Here is a 16036-nt window from a genome sequence, read left to right on the forward strand (position 1 = left end):
TTTATGACCTTTAGAAGTATTTCCTAATCCATTATTTCACAAACAATAAGCCAGATCTAGAGTGACATGTTTTAGGACAGTAATATTCATATTATCACAATATGCTTCTGCTGGAAGTTAAAAAACAATAACATGTTATTGTTCAGTCCAACAGCACACACGAAATGTGCGTAAATTCTAAGAGAGCATATAACAAACTGATGAGGTAGGTGTTGACATTATGACGACACCTCTCAAATGACTCTGAAGTAAAGACTAAAAGTCCTACCTGCCAAAACCTGAGCCTGCCAGGATGCTAAGTAAACACGGTAATGCTGAAAGCGCCATGAGTCACTCACCAGAGCGCGTAGGAGCACTAACAAGGCATCTATTTGGCTCCTCGGGGCACTAGTTTAAACCTGATCCGTCTTTAGTCACTCCATGAAGGAATCCTAAGCGTCTATCACCTGAGTGGGAACAAATGTTTGCTCAGTCGCCCCGGCTCTTCATGATGTCATCGCTCTCTGAAAAGGCTTGCCACCATCGCCGCCATGCAAGCGCCAACCTCATTGGACGCGGTAAATATTTACCCACCAGCAATTATAGCAGCGCCGAGCGGCCTCGGAGCAACAGCCTGCTGGGTAAACAGAGGGCGGAGATGGGAAATAAATGAGCAGTGTGCATCTGGCAGTGGCTGAGAGGAGCCACTGATGGGACGAGCGCCTCTCAAAGCAATGACATGTACCTGCGGAAAAGGTCACCGAGGTCTTTGACAGACACCTCGCTGCCATCTGCATCAGACAGCTGAGTCCAGACGTCCTCACCCCTTATCACCAGCACACAGGATCAACCCGCAGGGACAGCAGCCGGGCTAAAGTGACCTTTTACCAACCGTGACTGTAGAAAGACTAGCTCTCCATCTGCTGTGACTGCTTACATGGTCTAGGAAGTTTTAACAACCTTTATTTAAATATTATAAACACATTTTTATCTTGTAAAATATGTTAAAGTAAGTATCACAGCTCTCAAGCCTGGCAAATAAAACTAAAGCAACTAGATACTTAATGATGTATTCAGCCTGATTGTCAAAATGTGCATAAAAATATGCACTTCGGAACATGCACACATTATACACTTATTTTATATTCTGAGTGACTAAAATGTATAATAAGCATTTTTAAGTTGTATTCAAGAATTTTCATGTGGCAAAAAATCAGCAAATGTAGTTTACACAGAGCAGAGAGGAGTGGACAAGATTTTGCAGTAAAAAACAACACAGTGAATCAAATCTGAGACTTTTTTGATAGTAATAATGGTGAGTTGGAGGTAGTTTTCCCCAATAATTAACATTTTCACAGTGCTACAAAAACAGATGCAGTCATCCTTGAACAAATGCCAGTAACACAGTTTCTATCACTGTACAGTATACTCTAAATTCCAACTGATATGGGTGTTTTGATGCCGAGACCAATTTCAGAGGGGGAAAATTCACTGTTTACCAATACCAAATAGGCCTTTTCTATGTTGACTTTGCATCGATATGGCTAAGTAAAGGTACTCAGTTAATCACTCTAATAAACACTATAAAGTAGGTTAAACATATTTAAACAGTTTTAACAGCCTGAAGCGCGTGCGAGCGACAGTGCGTGCGTGAGAAGAGCCAAAAGCAGCGAGTCTATTTATTCCTCCGCTGGTTTATTTCAGATGCGTTTTAAAGCCCTCGGTGTACGTTTCAGCTCTGACCCCACAGGCCCTGTTGGGATGATGTATGCACGGACAGGAATGCCAACAATGAACACCTTAAATCACCACGGGCTTGTTTCGGATTGGACTTATGAGAACCATATGGACTACCGTTAGTCAGACCCCGGCTCAGATGAATGGCATTCCTTTCCATACTAGGCGACGTGCTCTCATTTTCCGTTCCTCTCACTTTCCACCTCTGTTACCTTTTTTCATAAATCTCTTTTACAAACCCCCATGCTCCATCTCTGCTGCCGCCGCTTCCTCAGAAACATTAATCCCGCTCTGAGTTGGCTGAGGTTACAGCTCCTGCTGCTCACGCTCAAATAAATGTACCAGAGATTGTATTAGGATATTAACTCAGCTACACGGCGAGTCATGACTGGATACTGGGACTTAACTCTTATACCTCCCGGTGGACTTTCCCCTCTGCCAGGAAGCCGTGCGTATGGTTCCTATTTTGAGTCGTATTAATGAAGCCAGAGTGGCGATGGTGGTGCGTGGGGGCAGAAGAGGAGCACTGGGCTCAGGGAAGGACATTCCCAGCATTCCTGTGTCTGTCTGACGCAGCGAGGAGGTCTGCTTTTAGGGGGGAGGGGGGATGGAAACACTGGGATTAGGAGGTGAGGAGGGACTGATTAGCTCTGATGGGAAAAGAGCAGGAAAAATGTGGTTTTAAAAAAATAAGGGGGCAAAAATGTCACATGCAGTTTGTGTTTTGTTTTTCCAAACACACCATTATTCTATAGCGTGTCTGCAGCACGGTGTAAAATATTTTAAAGGTGTGTTAAATCCTGCTGCAGAAAACGCCAGGGCTGTTCATCACTGACCCGCTGATTACTTCACCAGGTTTAAAAGCTTATAATTCAGCCAGTGCTGCGATAAAACTCCTTCTCATATACCCACTCAATCATAAAATACAAAACTTTTCAGACAAAGTCTTCGGGTTTAAAGTTCCTCACTGTTTGCTGCTGAAGTTTTACTTTTGCTCATTTTTATCGCTCAGCTGAATCACATTAGTTTTATTTAGTTTTTATTAGCCTTCCAGTCCAGCTGAAATATAACACATTAGTTTGTAGTTGTGTATTCACAATGAACTCTTCTTCTTGTTTCATGAGTTGCTGCTTTATGTTGTTGTAAACTGAATATTTTCGGCTTTTGAACAGACAAAATAAGACATTTAAGACTTCACTATGGGCTCAAAGGAATTGTGATAATGGCTATTTTTTATTTCTGATATTTTATTGACAAAATAAGTTATTAGTAAGATAAAAAAAAAAGGACTTTAGATGTTTTCTCCATGAAAATGTATTTCCTTTCTATTAGATACAGTATGGAGCTTGAGGAGGATAGTGTTTATTTGTCCCGAGCACTGCTGTCTCCCAGGTGTCGTTTTCTTTAGACAGCACTCTGATAGTTTGTGTCTCCCCCTCCCGCTGTGATCCGACAGGTGGTGACCCCGACCAGAGTGGGACAGAGCTACACCTTCAGCTCAGGCCAGCACAACCAGCAGGACCTCTATGATGTCCCACCCAGCAGATCACAGGGGGTGAGTGTCTCATGTTCTCACAGCATGTACAGTTTGCCGCTGTGACCTGTTCTGCCTGCTTCAAACTAATGTGAGGAACCACCAGTGTGAAGTATGACTGATTAAGTGACATTTTGGCTGAAATGTAAGATAAGACAAGATAAGATATTCCTTTATTGATCCCCCATGGGGGAAATTCAGGTGTTGCAGCAGGACAAGTACAGAGTAAAGACAGATTAAGATATATAATAAAAAAATAAAATAATTAAAATGAAATAAAATAAAAGTAGAATAATTAAAAATGAAATAGAATAAAGATAAAAAAAATATTTATAAATAGTACAAAATAAACATACACAAATTTACTATTTTTATTACTATTACTCTCCTATGGAATAATAAGGGTGAGAAACTACAGGCAAAAACATTGTTTTTCTCATGTACTAGTCCATGTATTTTATTATTTTGGGCTTTTTTTGCATCAGGTAACATGTCACTTCTTTCATACTAGTGAAAAGACATTAAGGTTTTTACTACACTTTGCCAGTTTGCGTCTGCAGATTTCTCCTTAATTCACCAAACGTTAGCACTGTATAATGCCTAATTTGCATAGTTAACCACAGCATTTAAGAAAACTTGAAATACAAAACGTTTTTTATTTACCTATTCACCTGCAGTGTCTCTCCTTTAACTTAATCTAATCTAAAATGAAAGAAAATTACATAATAAAATAAAAAAGTAAAATGTCAAAGTCAAAATTTTGCATTAAAAATTCCAAAAAAATTTTTTAAATATCACATTAGATAGATTATTAATATAGATTATATCAGTGTGTTTGTATGTTTTAGCTTTAATCTTTAATTTGTAAAAAGTTAAGTGGTTTCTTTGTTGTGTTTTTGGTCCAAAAGAAGTCAGGTTTTTTAATATAAATTTAGGAATGCACCTTTTGCTCCAATTCAGCATTAATAAATAATAAACCAATAATTTACACAAACAAAGATGTCAGTATGCAACAGAGCAACAATAGTTTGAGACAAATGCAGCAGGAGGTTTATATTTGTCCGAACAAGAACGCTGTTTCTTTGATGTTCAGACTGTTCCGTGTTTGAATCCACCACATGTCCTGTTCTCTGTGGTGACCTTATTTTCTCTGAAAGGATCCTTGACAGTAATAGTTTTGTCCTGTCATCTTGTTTTCAGCTGATAAAGTTGTCTGTGCTGCAGTTTTATGGCATGCTGCATCATTTAAAGCCAGAAAACTTAAGCTTCTACAAAATAAAATGCTGCTTTGTACTTTAATCAGTTCTATCTGGAATCAAAAACTGCCAAGTAGATTTGGACAAGGAATTTGTCTGGGTGTTTTGGTGCATAATGATTAACACAGTGCAAAGTCAAGAGATAAATAGAAAAAAATTACAACAGAAACATAGCACAAAAATAAACTGATGTGTGTTATTTGAGACAAATACAGATTTTAGAGGGGAAAATTAACTGATTTTTTGAGATGGACCTTTGGTATGTAGATTCTGCACCAATATAACTCTGCAGGAGTACCATTTTTGCAGGAATGTGCAAAAGTTTAAAGAATAAAAATGCAGCCATCCACGAAGCAATCTAGAGATTCTACTAAATGCTAGTAGTTGTGATCATAACTCATAGTATACATTTAACATGATTTTAACTGTTATTTTCCTGTCATGTTTCAGGTGTACGATATTCCACCTGGTCAGATGTTTCCTGCTGCCAGAAACCAAGGAGTTTACGATGTCCCTCCATCTCAAATGGACCCAAGGACCCAAGGCGTTTACGACATACCGCCCTCCTCACAAGAGGTAAGAAAACATTTAAACAACTGGGATGGCGCTGACCTCCGCCAAGGCCGTGCCCTACACACTTCCACCAAGCTTCATGAAAACTGGGTCAGTAGTCTTTCCCATAATCGTGCAGACAAACGGACAAACAGACAGACAAACCGAGCCCAAAACATGACCTCCTTGGCGGAGATAACTAGATAACTCTTCCACCACAACGATCAGTCAGACACTCCGTTCTTTTCAGTCAAATAAAGTTTGAATGAAGGAAGTGGTAGCTGCTTTAGTTATTTATTGATACAGTTCCTAGTATTTCTCTTAATTGTCTGCAATAAATGAATAATGTCATATTTGAGGCATTCCTGTGGCAGCACTTAATGAAAGCTTTGCCTGCCAGCAGAGTTTAACCAAAAAGCTCCATGAGTAGTTCAGTGTCTGAAGTCCAAAAAGTCAAGGACATAACTCTTCTGTTTCCAGACCCTCTAAGATTTCAGCAGACTTCCAGACCCGACCGGGCAGAGAGCCATCAGTTTGTTTGTAATAACCTGAAATATGTCGGGACCTGTTATTTGCGTCGTTCTTAATTACAGTTTTGGGCAGGCCTGTCGAGCTGTAAAGAGTGCATTTCAAGGCTGATGGAAATCACTTACAGGCCACTGTTTCATTCACCCCCACTACGCTCCCATCATGCCCCGTTCCAAGTACATCACAGTCTCCGTTCGGTCAAGTTTAAAAGCTTTGTTGCATTAGAGGAAAGAATCAAAGGCAGAAACTGAGGTTTCAAATATAGTATCTACTGATAGCCAGAAGGTCTCTCACTTCCTCAATCTCTAACTGTAGCACTGCTGTACAAACCGTATCCGGTGAAAACCTGCTGACTATAAGTGTGTTTACTGTCAAATGAGCTGATTATTAAATGTTATGTAAACTTGTTTCCCTGATCTGGGTAAGGGAGTATAGAAAATGTACTTCCCCAGGTAGATTTTTTTTCTAAAAGGAGAACAATCCTTTTTTGTGTCATGTGTGGTTTCTATCTAATCGGGTTTCTACAAATAAAATAAATCAGAGGGGGAAAACACCAACAGACAGACTCGATGAAAGGAAATATTGTTACCTGAAGTTGGTTTCAAATCATCCACAAACTTAAATTGTAGCCTATAAACTAAAAAAATTGCCTATGGAAGATATATTACTTTATTGTCCCAGTGGAGAATTTGCTTTGACTATTTGTGAAATTCATATTTTAGAAAGTGAATCTTTCACGTGTCGAGACTGCAAACATCAGCGTCACACTCGCGTTACAGCAGCTTTTAAACGACACAGAAGTGATTGATCTTGTCTATGAATTTAAAAGCAGCAAAGGAACAGTTGAACTTTCCGTGCATTATAGGTTACATTTAGTCATGAACAAATACTGCAGCTCCTAAAGACTAAAGATGTTCCCCTGTTTTGCTTCCCAGCTGCTGAGCAAAAGTGAAGCAGCAGTGTTTGTTTCTGTCTGGGTCTGTGCAGACAGCAGCACACTCTGCTCCACCTCGGTTTCAAAATAATGATTATTATATGTATTTAGTGCCTTTTTATTGGGCATCAACCTCATGTTTATGTGCATATTGTTGAAAAGAATCTACTTAAAGCATAAACGGAGCTGCTGCATGAGACAGCGAGTGAATAACACGTCTAAATCGCATGCAGTCTAGACACGGGGTTAGTGTGGTTAATTTTATTTGTAAAGCCTGGGACAGAAGACAACGTTCTTTGTTTTGCAATGTGATGTAATAAAGTTTTGTTCAAGTCAACAGCATTTTTTTTGTGTAAGTCCTTATGGGATGGTTGCCTGTATGTGCATGACTCAATGAACACCAAACATAAACACAGATTGTGCTGCGGGGCTGTGAATGAATTTGCACTAATGGTTGTCTACTCCTGCAGGTCTACTCGGTACCTCCCTGCAGGACTAACACCAACCTCCAGGAGGGAAACTACGACTTCCCGCAGCCTCTCAAACACAAACAGGAAGGCATCTACGACGTGCCGCCGCCCGCTCTCACCAAACCCACGCAGAGCCCGCAGTCACATTATGACTTCCCCCCGACTGTGGAGGCTCCGGTTCATCACCAACACTCAAACACCAACGAAGGTATTTACGACGTACCTCCACCCGCGCTTCATTCGGGGGCGGGGTCTCAGAGAGACATATACGACATCCCCCGGGGCATGCAGCCGTCCCAGCACAGAACCTCACCCGCCGACAGAGACGGAAGCAAAGGCATCTACGACATCCCCGCTCACGATGCTCGTGCAGTGGCAGACATGACGGACGGCGTGAACCGCCTGTCATTCTCCAGCACCGGCAGCACGCGCAGCAGCATGTCCACCTCCTCGTCCTCCACGGGCTCCAGCACCGAGGGCCGCCTCACTCTGGACGTAGATGCGGCTGTGCAGAGGTTGTCCCGCCTGCAGCAGCAGGTGGAGGCCTCAGTCGGTGCTTTACATTCAATGGCAGCTTCCCCTCACTGGAGGACTTTTCCCTTCATGGAGCGCCACGCTAACGACGTCCGCACCGTGCTGGACAGGGTCCGAGCTGCTCTGGGGGACTTTGTTGTGTTCGGTAGAGGAGCTGCAGCGAATGCCACCGCTCTGTCAGACTCCAGCCTGCACAGTAAGCTGAGGCGGCAGCTGGGACGCCTGGAGGACTCGCAGCAGATCCTCCTGCAGATCTACCAGGTCCTGGAGAGCTGCAGCTGGGCTCTGAACGCCCTTGCGTCCTCCGGCAAGCACCACAACAAGACCGACGACCTGGATCGCTTCGTCATGGTCTCCAGGACTGTTCCCGACGACGCCAAGCAGCTGGCCTCCACGATAGGCAGCAGTGCTGAGCTGCTGTTCAGGCGGACGCACATGGATGGGTCTTTCTCCATCGGGAGCACACCTGATGAGAACCTGATCCACCCGCTCACCTCTCCCTCCTCCGATAACGACAACTACGGAGGTCAGACCAAGCCCTTCCCCGTGCCGTCCAGCCAAGACAAAGACAACATGAACAACAGCGAGAAGTGTGTGAAGAGCTGGATGGAAGACTACGACTACGTTCATCTGCAGGTAAATCCTCAGAGAGAAAGCACGGGGGTTAAAAAGTGTTTAGTTTGAAGTACAGCCTTAGCATTATGGGATTTTTGCATCTATATCAATTTAAATTTTAGAGCAGAAAAATTCACTGACGTGGCAGCTGATATAATGAATATTTGAGGTGGAAATATACCTTTTCTATGTGGATTTTGCACCAATGTGAGCTGCTTTCCTAAACAAATAATTAAAGAATATTTAACGGTATTATACATTACCCATTCAACATATTAAATTGTCAACCTGCACACAACTCTAGAAATAAAACGGAGCAAAGATTAATAAAAAATAAAATAAATAGTTAAATAAGCACAAGTACTGTATGTTCAGTCAATAGCTATTAATTTAAATAAAAATAAAATATATTGCCAACATTATTTCTTAATCACCCCAAGTATTGGGTCTTTCTGCATTAATGTTCTGTAAAAAACAAATTTCATGTCCAAACATATATGACAACATATACACTGATATCAATATATACAGATATGTCAGTCAGGATATAGTTTAAAGTGTTTCATTTATTTATTGTTACAGTTTGTGCCATCTAAAGGCCTTTTTTCATGCAATTAATTTAAACTTGAATATATTTATTAAGAAATGTTTTTGTTATGAGTACTTTAACAAAGACCCATGAATATATTACACTGTAAAAGTGATTTTTTTCAGAAGGAGATTTTTCTGACCTTGATCACCACAAATAAAAGGATCAACCAGTCACATTGTGTTGAACACTAACAACAGAGGCTCCGTAGTCTAACCAAAGAAAGCAAACTTCATTACGCTGACAACCTTTACAAAGACAGCACATTCTGCCTTTCTTACCTTTCACATTAAAAGCCCTAGACATATTCAATGTTTACTGGAGAAAACTCACATTTATGCATTTAGCTAAAAGGAAACACAATGAAATAGCTTCAGTCTCTGGGTCAATGGTCTCCCTGTAGAATCTGCTGTGCACTGCTGCCATTGTCATGTTGTGCAAAGGCAACAAGTGTTGCTTTTCACCCATTAACTCTCTAAGGCACATATTCTGGTTCATGTGGGGCTTTCTTGTTGAGCATATTGTCTTTTAATACTTAAACTAGAATTCCAGAAATGTGTAACTCCTACATAAAGGGGTTTTAAAAAGTCTTGTCATGTCAATTTTATATAAATAGCCTCTAAATTGAAGTTCAAATGTCGTTCAGTCTTCAAACTACTGTTTTTTTGTGGGGGATTTGAGTTTCAGTCCTCTATTAGCATTATTTCCACTTTATTTTACAGAGTTTTATTTATGTAGTATGTGTCAGACCCCACTGTGTGAGTACCTTTGAAAGCCTCTCCGTCCTCTCACCTCCTCGTCTTCCTCCACAGGGCAAAGAAGACTTTGAACGACAGCAGAAGGAGCTGTTGGACAAAGAGAACATTATTAAGCAGAGTCAGGTCCAGCTGGGACAGGAACAGGTGAGCCTTGTTGCTGGATTCTTTATTATCAATCATACATATGATTTATATATCATCAGATACACACAGCTGTCAACCTTTAGGGTCTCATGGGTGCAGAGACTTTATGAGACAAACAGGGATTCAAACATTCCGACCCTTTTTTAAAGCCACATGGCCCCTCATAGCTTTACACATTGAAAAGATCTAAACTGACTTTGATGGTAGCTTATTAGTGATAATAATTCAATATTAAAGATGGATATTTAAGATTTATAACCAAGTTTTCAGCCCTTAAAGTCACAACTATTCTAAATGTCCTATTTTTTGACTGCTACTTACGATTACTTTCAATACTGATGAATCTGCAGTATATTTTCTTGAGAAATGACTGTATAAATGATTAAACAGTAGTTAAAAATGCCCTTCAAAACCCCCAAAAGCTCAAAGTGGGGTCTTTAAATTGCTTGTTTAAAATGACCGTACAAAAACAATTTGATTTACCCTCATATATGATAAAAACAAGCATCATTTGAAAAAGCTGAAACCAGCAAAAATGTGATATTCTGTTCGAAAAATGACAAAAATGATGAATATCCATAATGCGAGTTAGATCTGGCAATAATCTGAATCGTGTCGCTCTCCACAGATCAATCAGTTCAAGAAGCTGGAGCAGGACGTGATCAAACCGGTGGAGAACGACGTCACACAGTGGATCTCAGCCTCCCCCTCGGACTCCTCCTCCGTCCTCTCCCCGTCCACCCACGTGTGCTCTCGGGACCGCCAGCTGCTCGGCTTCTACTCGGAGCAGTGCGAGCAGCACTTTGTGACGCTCCTCAGTGCCGTGGACGCCTTCTTTGGCTGCGTCAGCGCCGGGCAGCCCCCTCGCATCTTTGTGGCTCACAGCAAGTTCGTCATCCTCAGCGCCCACAAACTGGTCTTCATCGGAGACACGCTGTCCAGGCAGGCCACGGCGCCTGAGGTGGCCAACAGGGTCATGAATTCCAGTAACGTGTTGTGTGACTTGTTAAAGACGGTGGTGGCTGCGACGAAAACTGCCGCCCTGAACTACCCCAACACCGCCGCCATCCAGGAGATGGTGGACAGAGTCACTGATCTCTCACATCACTCTCAGCAGTTCAAAGAACAGCTGCTGCAACTGGCAAATTTGTGATTTCTAACCAGTAAAAAGACTCCACATGTATATTAATCTAGCATAAATATATATATTTACAGTATATATATACATATATATATATATTGCTCTTCATCTTTAAGTTTTGGATGTTGTAAATAAGCTCCGTTCTGTAAATATTTGCTCTATTTTTGTGTAGATTGTTTTATATTATGGTATGAATATATATGTAGATGCAGTATTGGTGTCTCTGTAGGTTTACTGTATGTAGACATTTTTCATAACATTCCCGTCGCATATAATGAAGCACCTTATGAGATGTCCTGTGTTTTTGTTTTTTTTCCGCCTGTAGAGTGTCGTTGATGTGTCTTACTGCTGGGTGTGACAGTAAATCTCCTTGTAAATCACGTTAATGTCGATATATATGTGTGTGCGTGTGTGTGTGTGGAGCGTTCCACAAAGTAAAGGATTGTTCTTAACCATATGACTGTCCGGTAATTTCTCTGACATAACAGATTTGCTATAGTTAAAGAGAAGTTCCCAAGAGAGCAGAATACTTATGGTAAAGTCAGAGGAAGGGTTATATTTGTCAAATAGTTCTACTTTAATGCATGAAATTAAAATCTAGATTGATGTTAAGGGGTTTAAATATGATGGCATATTATAATTTAAGCAAAATTGAGATTTGAAGGGCAATATTGATATTTTTGGACAAGAAAATACCAATTATGATTTTAAAAAATGTTTTCAATGCTCAGGGAACTATTTTATACAACAGGCCAATTACAGGAAAAATAAGGTTTAAATGTAAGGCTCCTTTTATAGAGTTGTGGATTTTAAGGGGGAGATAGCAGCTCATCAGTAGATGCCACATAGAAGTGGTGTACATCATTGAAAAGCTGGGGATCTAAGGATTAATTTGAGCAGCTCAGCACAGTTGTTCTAGTCATAAATCCTTAAATCCTGAATATTAATTGGTTAATTAAAATTATTAATATGGGTTCAGAATATTAATGGATGGCTTTCATTTCCATGTCCATGTGTAATTATGTCTCTAGTTGATGTAGCAATTTTTGGGTTGATACCAATTGGTGCAAAATTTTGCCATTTTTAAAATATCAACAATGGATAAAAATGGTCAAAAATCCTCCAAGACCTTGAGGAACACCACAGAAAAATCCATGCTGTGATTTGGTTTCAAAAACTTGGTGATTTCTGTATTTTTGGCGAATGGATGGTGAGCACATCTGCTCTGTCAACTGCTTAGAAACCTCCTTATTGTCAATATACATTCATGTAAAAAATATTAGACCATTGTTTTCTTCACTTTCTTGTTAATTTTAACGCCTGGTACAACGAAAGGTACATTTGTTTGGATAAATATAATGATACCAACAAATGTAGCTCAGAGAGAGTTTAATTTAAGAGCTGATATCTAGCCATTTTCCATGGTTTTCTTGATAATAACCAAAATCATTATCATTAGCTATTTTTGTTGTGAAAATGAACAAGAAATTAGAGAAAACAAGGGTGGTCTAATAATATTTCCAAGACTGTATGTTGGAAAGCTGAACATTCTCTAAATGCTCTGGGTCTCTAGTTTATCGTTATAAAGTTTCATGAGAATGTGATTATCTTAGAGGTCACAATAGGTAATTTTATACAGTGAGGTCAAGTTTCAAGAAATCTGGCAGGTTCCCAATGATTCTTTATATTTTCTAGTTTCATATGATAATAATATATTGTCTTAAGCCTTACAATTGAGTCTGCTACAGCCTCTCAAAGTAAATAAAAGGGCTGAGAAGTCCATTAGCCCGTCAGCAGATCACTATAAAATATTGCAAAAAAAGTGCTGAAAAAATTCAATCTTTTGGGGTTTTATTCAAAAGGTTTGAGGCTGAACTGTTTCACGACATTAGGAAAAGAGATGTAGCAAAAAGCTTCAAAATGACACATTAGTATTTTTTTATTTGAGTATTAAAAAATGGGTTCTGGCAAAAAAAATAAAAAAGTAAAGTTAACTGGACCTTGGGTAGCTCTTTAAGTTTGAGTGATGGCACCATTTCAGTGGTAAGAAATATAATTTACATGAAGAGTTGATTCATCCAAAGCATGACTCAGCCGTTAATAAAACTTCAAATAAAATATCATTGCAGGTTTTAGGGTTTTTTTTATGCAACTGTGGTAGCCAAACGTCTTGTCAAACTCAATCACATCCTCGTGGAGCCCTGCGGGATATTTCTGATCTCAAGTCATGTCTGATCAGAGTTAGTCGTACCCTCTACTTTTAAGAAAGGGGGGGGACGTTAAGGACGGGGCTGAGAGCAGGACAGGGCTGCTGGATGAAGTTCCTGTGCCAAATAATTCTTCACTTTGCTCGCAGAACATTAGATATGACACATGGAGAATAATGAGGGGCAAAGAAAGGACACTACATATGTTCTCTGGACCGTGAGAAACATGTTTTTCAGAGTGACCCGATCAGCTGCAGCACATTTTCTCTGGTTCAAAGTGTAGTGAATTGCTAAAATATACAGAAATGCCTCTTGGGAACATAAACTTGGAGGCTTGGGTGTGTACAAATACATTAACTGGCTGTAGGATACAACTAAAAACAACCTTTGTGTTCTTCTGCCCCCTTTTTCATTAAAACCTGTCAGAAATCAGGTCTCTCCCTGTGGAGAAGAAGCTGCTTTACAGATAGATTGATGTCTGAAGAAGAGATGACCACAGTGAGATCAGAAAATCTCATTAAAAATCTTTGGAGCTCGCACAGGCTGGCACTTACAAGCAATCAAACTGTTTTTTATTATTCACTGCATCCCACTCTGAACTCTCCGGGGAGATGAGAAAGAAAGGAATTTGCAATGACTTTCAAAAAGAGTTCCAGTTTAACACAAACTGCAGACCGACACGATAAATCAGGAGATGTCAGGTCCATTTTACGAGTCTGTTTTAAGACGTATTCTCTGCTAATCTTCCCTGCAAAGAGAGCAGGCACTACAGAAGCAGTGAAGTCGGGGGAAACAGACTTTAAAGTAAAAGATGGTTTGCTTTTATGCCTTTTTAGGCTGATTGCTTTATCTGTTAATTGATTTCCATGGAGCCTAACAAAAGTAATGCTGCAATAGAAATGTGGAAACTAACAGATGAGACATTGGTGAGTTGTATTTTATCGTTGAGAGTTCAAATACAACACCTATGGATCCCCTAAAATCATTAAAATGCTGCTTTACCTGACTTTTTATCATGCTTAATGATAATAAATACCTTTTCTAAATATTCTAGTTCACTCTACGTGGACAGCAACTAAATTTTTCATCATATACCATATTACAAATTACATGTGAGCAAAGAAATGTATATGAAACAGATTCTTATAATCAATTCAAGATTTACTTTTGTAGGCCCGAGACATTTTTCTGCTCCATCAACTTTGCAAGTCGTGTACCAAACTTTACACAGCCTTTTCTGGTTATTGATCTGACATGCACATGAATTTTCCCAGTCAGACAGGAACTCCATGCTACATAAATGCAGAGTTATTGACAACCATGCTAACAGCCTAGAAATAGTGGCGTTTTGAAAGAATGCCAACATAATTGATATTTCTGCTGTTGATTATACATAAGAACTATGGAAAAATCAATGAATAGTTCAATTTAGTTATATATATTGTTAAGGTTAGCTGTATTTCACTATAGTGCACTGTAATTAAATGTTATGCTACCTTACATTTGTAGGCAAATATTCTACTTTTTATTGAACTACATTTGACACCTTCTGATTGTAAAAACAACACTTAAATCAACCAAATAGATGAATATATATTTGCTTAAGATACCAAGTAGTTGAAAGTGTAATTAAATTAGCTCCACCTTTACCTGTTGCTACATTAAAGTGATGTAAAGCCAACATTAATGCATCAACAAGTATAATCCAGTAAAAGTATATATTTTATATTTTGACATGGGCCATTCTGCACAATGAGTACATTTACTGTTAAGTGCACTGCATTTAGTATGTTTCTATGCTAATAGTTGTTTTGTTTCTTACTTTTGTTTGAGCTAAGATTTAGATTTTTTTCAGTAGGCTGCTACTTTTTACTTGCTTCATGAAGTAAAATGCCCTGAATACTTCTCCCACCACTTCATCTTAGGACATATTGTGGCTCTTAACAAGTGAGAAAAATAGCTTTTGGCAGATTAATGCTTGAGACCTGGGGAGAGATTGGTGAATCAATGAGTTATTTTAGTCCTGGCAGCTCTAATAGATCCACTCCAGCCAGAGCACACAGTCCTGGGCTTCTGTGTGTGTTTTGTCACCAGGGGCAGCGCGCCAAACATCTCATAAACTGCCGTCTCTGGTTTACCACAATTGCACAACTACGCAAGGTGCTGCAGAGACAGAGAGCTGAAGCTGCATTTTGCTGAATCCCCTGGAGCAGTTGTCTCCACGCTCCCCGATGAGATACCGTCTAGTCGGGCTGAGAAACAGCTAACAGGTGTTGGGACTGCTGAGATGGAAATTTAGCAGTGATATACAAGAGCAGCAGCAATCAAAAAGTCAGCTGCTCACCTGTCTGTTGAGTGAACAAACAGTGAAAAGGTCATCGGAGAGGTAACGTATGTAATACCTGCAGCCAACAACAGGAGGAGGGAGCTCAGCTTGCTGTATATAGAGAGAGTTAGAGGAGCACTGGAGAGTCGATGTCATTTCCTTGGTTTACCACAATCATTTCCTGTAAAGTATTTGCAGGCTCTGAAATTACAGCTTCATAGCTCAGCAGGGCCTCCTTCTCTGAGAGAGAGCTGCCACAGCTGCAGGCAGAAACACACTCTGAGGTAGAGGTGGCATCATTAGTATGAATAAAACTACCAGTGAAGGTTTGCCTCAAAGTCAATTTACTGTAAGGGTGGTTTCTTAATTTTCTGCATGTGTTTCCAGCCGATGATGGATGCATGATGATCGAGTGGATTCTCAACATTTGAGTCATACCGCAGTGAGATGTATCAATTACTGCACTTTAAATAATCAAGATGCATTTCTTCTTTTACATGTAATTACCAGCGGTAGAGGAAGTACGGGTGCCCCGATCTGACGTCCAGCCAATGCTGATTATAATAGATCTGGTATCTGTGACAGTGGTGAACGATCTATTCAATTCAATTCTATGCTTATATGCTAAATGACTGTCCTCCCCCAAAATACGAGCCTATGTGTCTTCTGTATAGCAGCTAACCCATATTTACGTTAGTAGTTAGCAACGCCCTCTAGAGGCCGTAGTAATGA

At 40.0% G+C, this 16036-nt stretch overlaps 1 protein-coding gene and 1 long non-coding RNA gene across 4 annotated transcripts in view; one reads left to right on the forward strand and one right to left on the reverse strand.

The window, feature by feature from the left end:
- The window catches only part of nedd9 (neural precursor cell expressed, developmentally down-regulated 9), a 35313-nt gene extending 24090 nt beyond the window's left edge, over window positions 1–11223 (forward strand). The window contains exons 4-8 of the mRNA XM_059349333.1: window positions 3173–3271; window positions 4957–5082; window positions 6991–8160; window positions 9541–9630; window positions 10259–11223. Of these exons, the coding sequence (XP_059205316.1) occupies window positions 3173–3271; window positions 4957–5082; window positions 6991–8160; window positions 9541–9630; window positions 10259–10783 (2010 nt within the window). The 3' untranslated portion in view covers window positions 10784–11223. The remainder of the gene's footprint in view (window positions 1–3172; window positions 3272–4956; window positions 5083–6990; window positions 8161–9540; window positions 9631–10258) is intronic.
- Window positions 1–16036, reverse strand: part of LOC131984499 (uncharacterized) — an 84482-nt gene that overhangs the window by 65072 nt on the left and 3374 nt on the right. For all 3 annotated transcript variants that reach the window (XR_009395569.1, XR_009395570.1, XR_009395568.1), the window contains exon 2: window positions 9495–9573. This is a non-coding gene — a long non-coding RNA (uncharacterized LOC131984499). The remainder of the gene's footprint in view (window positions 1–9494; window positions 9574–16036) is intronic.

The sequence above is a fragment of the Centropristis striata genome, chromosome 14, assembly GCF_030273125.1.
Source record: "Centropristis striata isolate RG_2023a ecotype Rhode Island chromosome 14, C.striata_1.0, whole genome shotgun sequence".
Lineage (NCBI taxonomy): Eukaryota > Metazoa > Chordata > Actinopteri > Perciformes > Serranidae > Centropristis > Centropristis striata.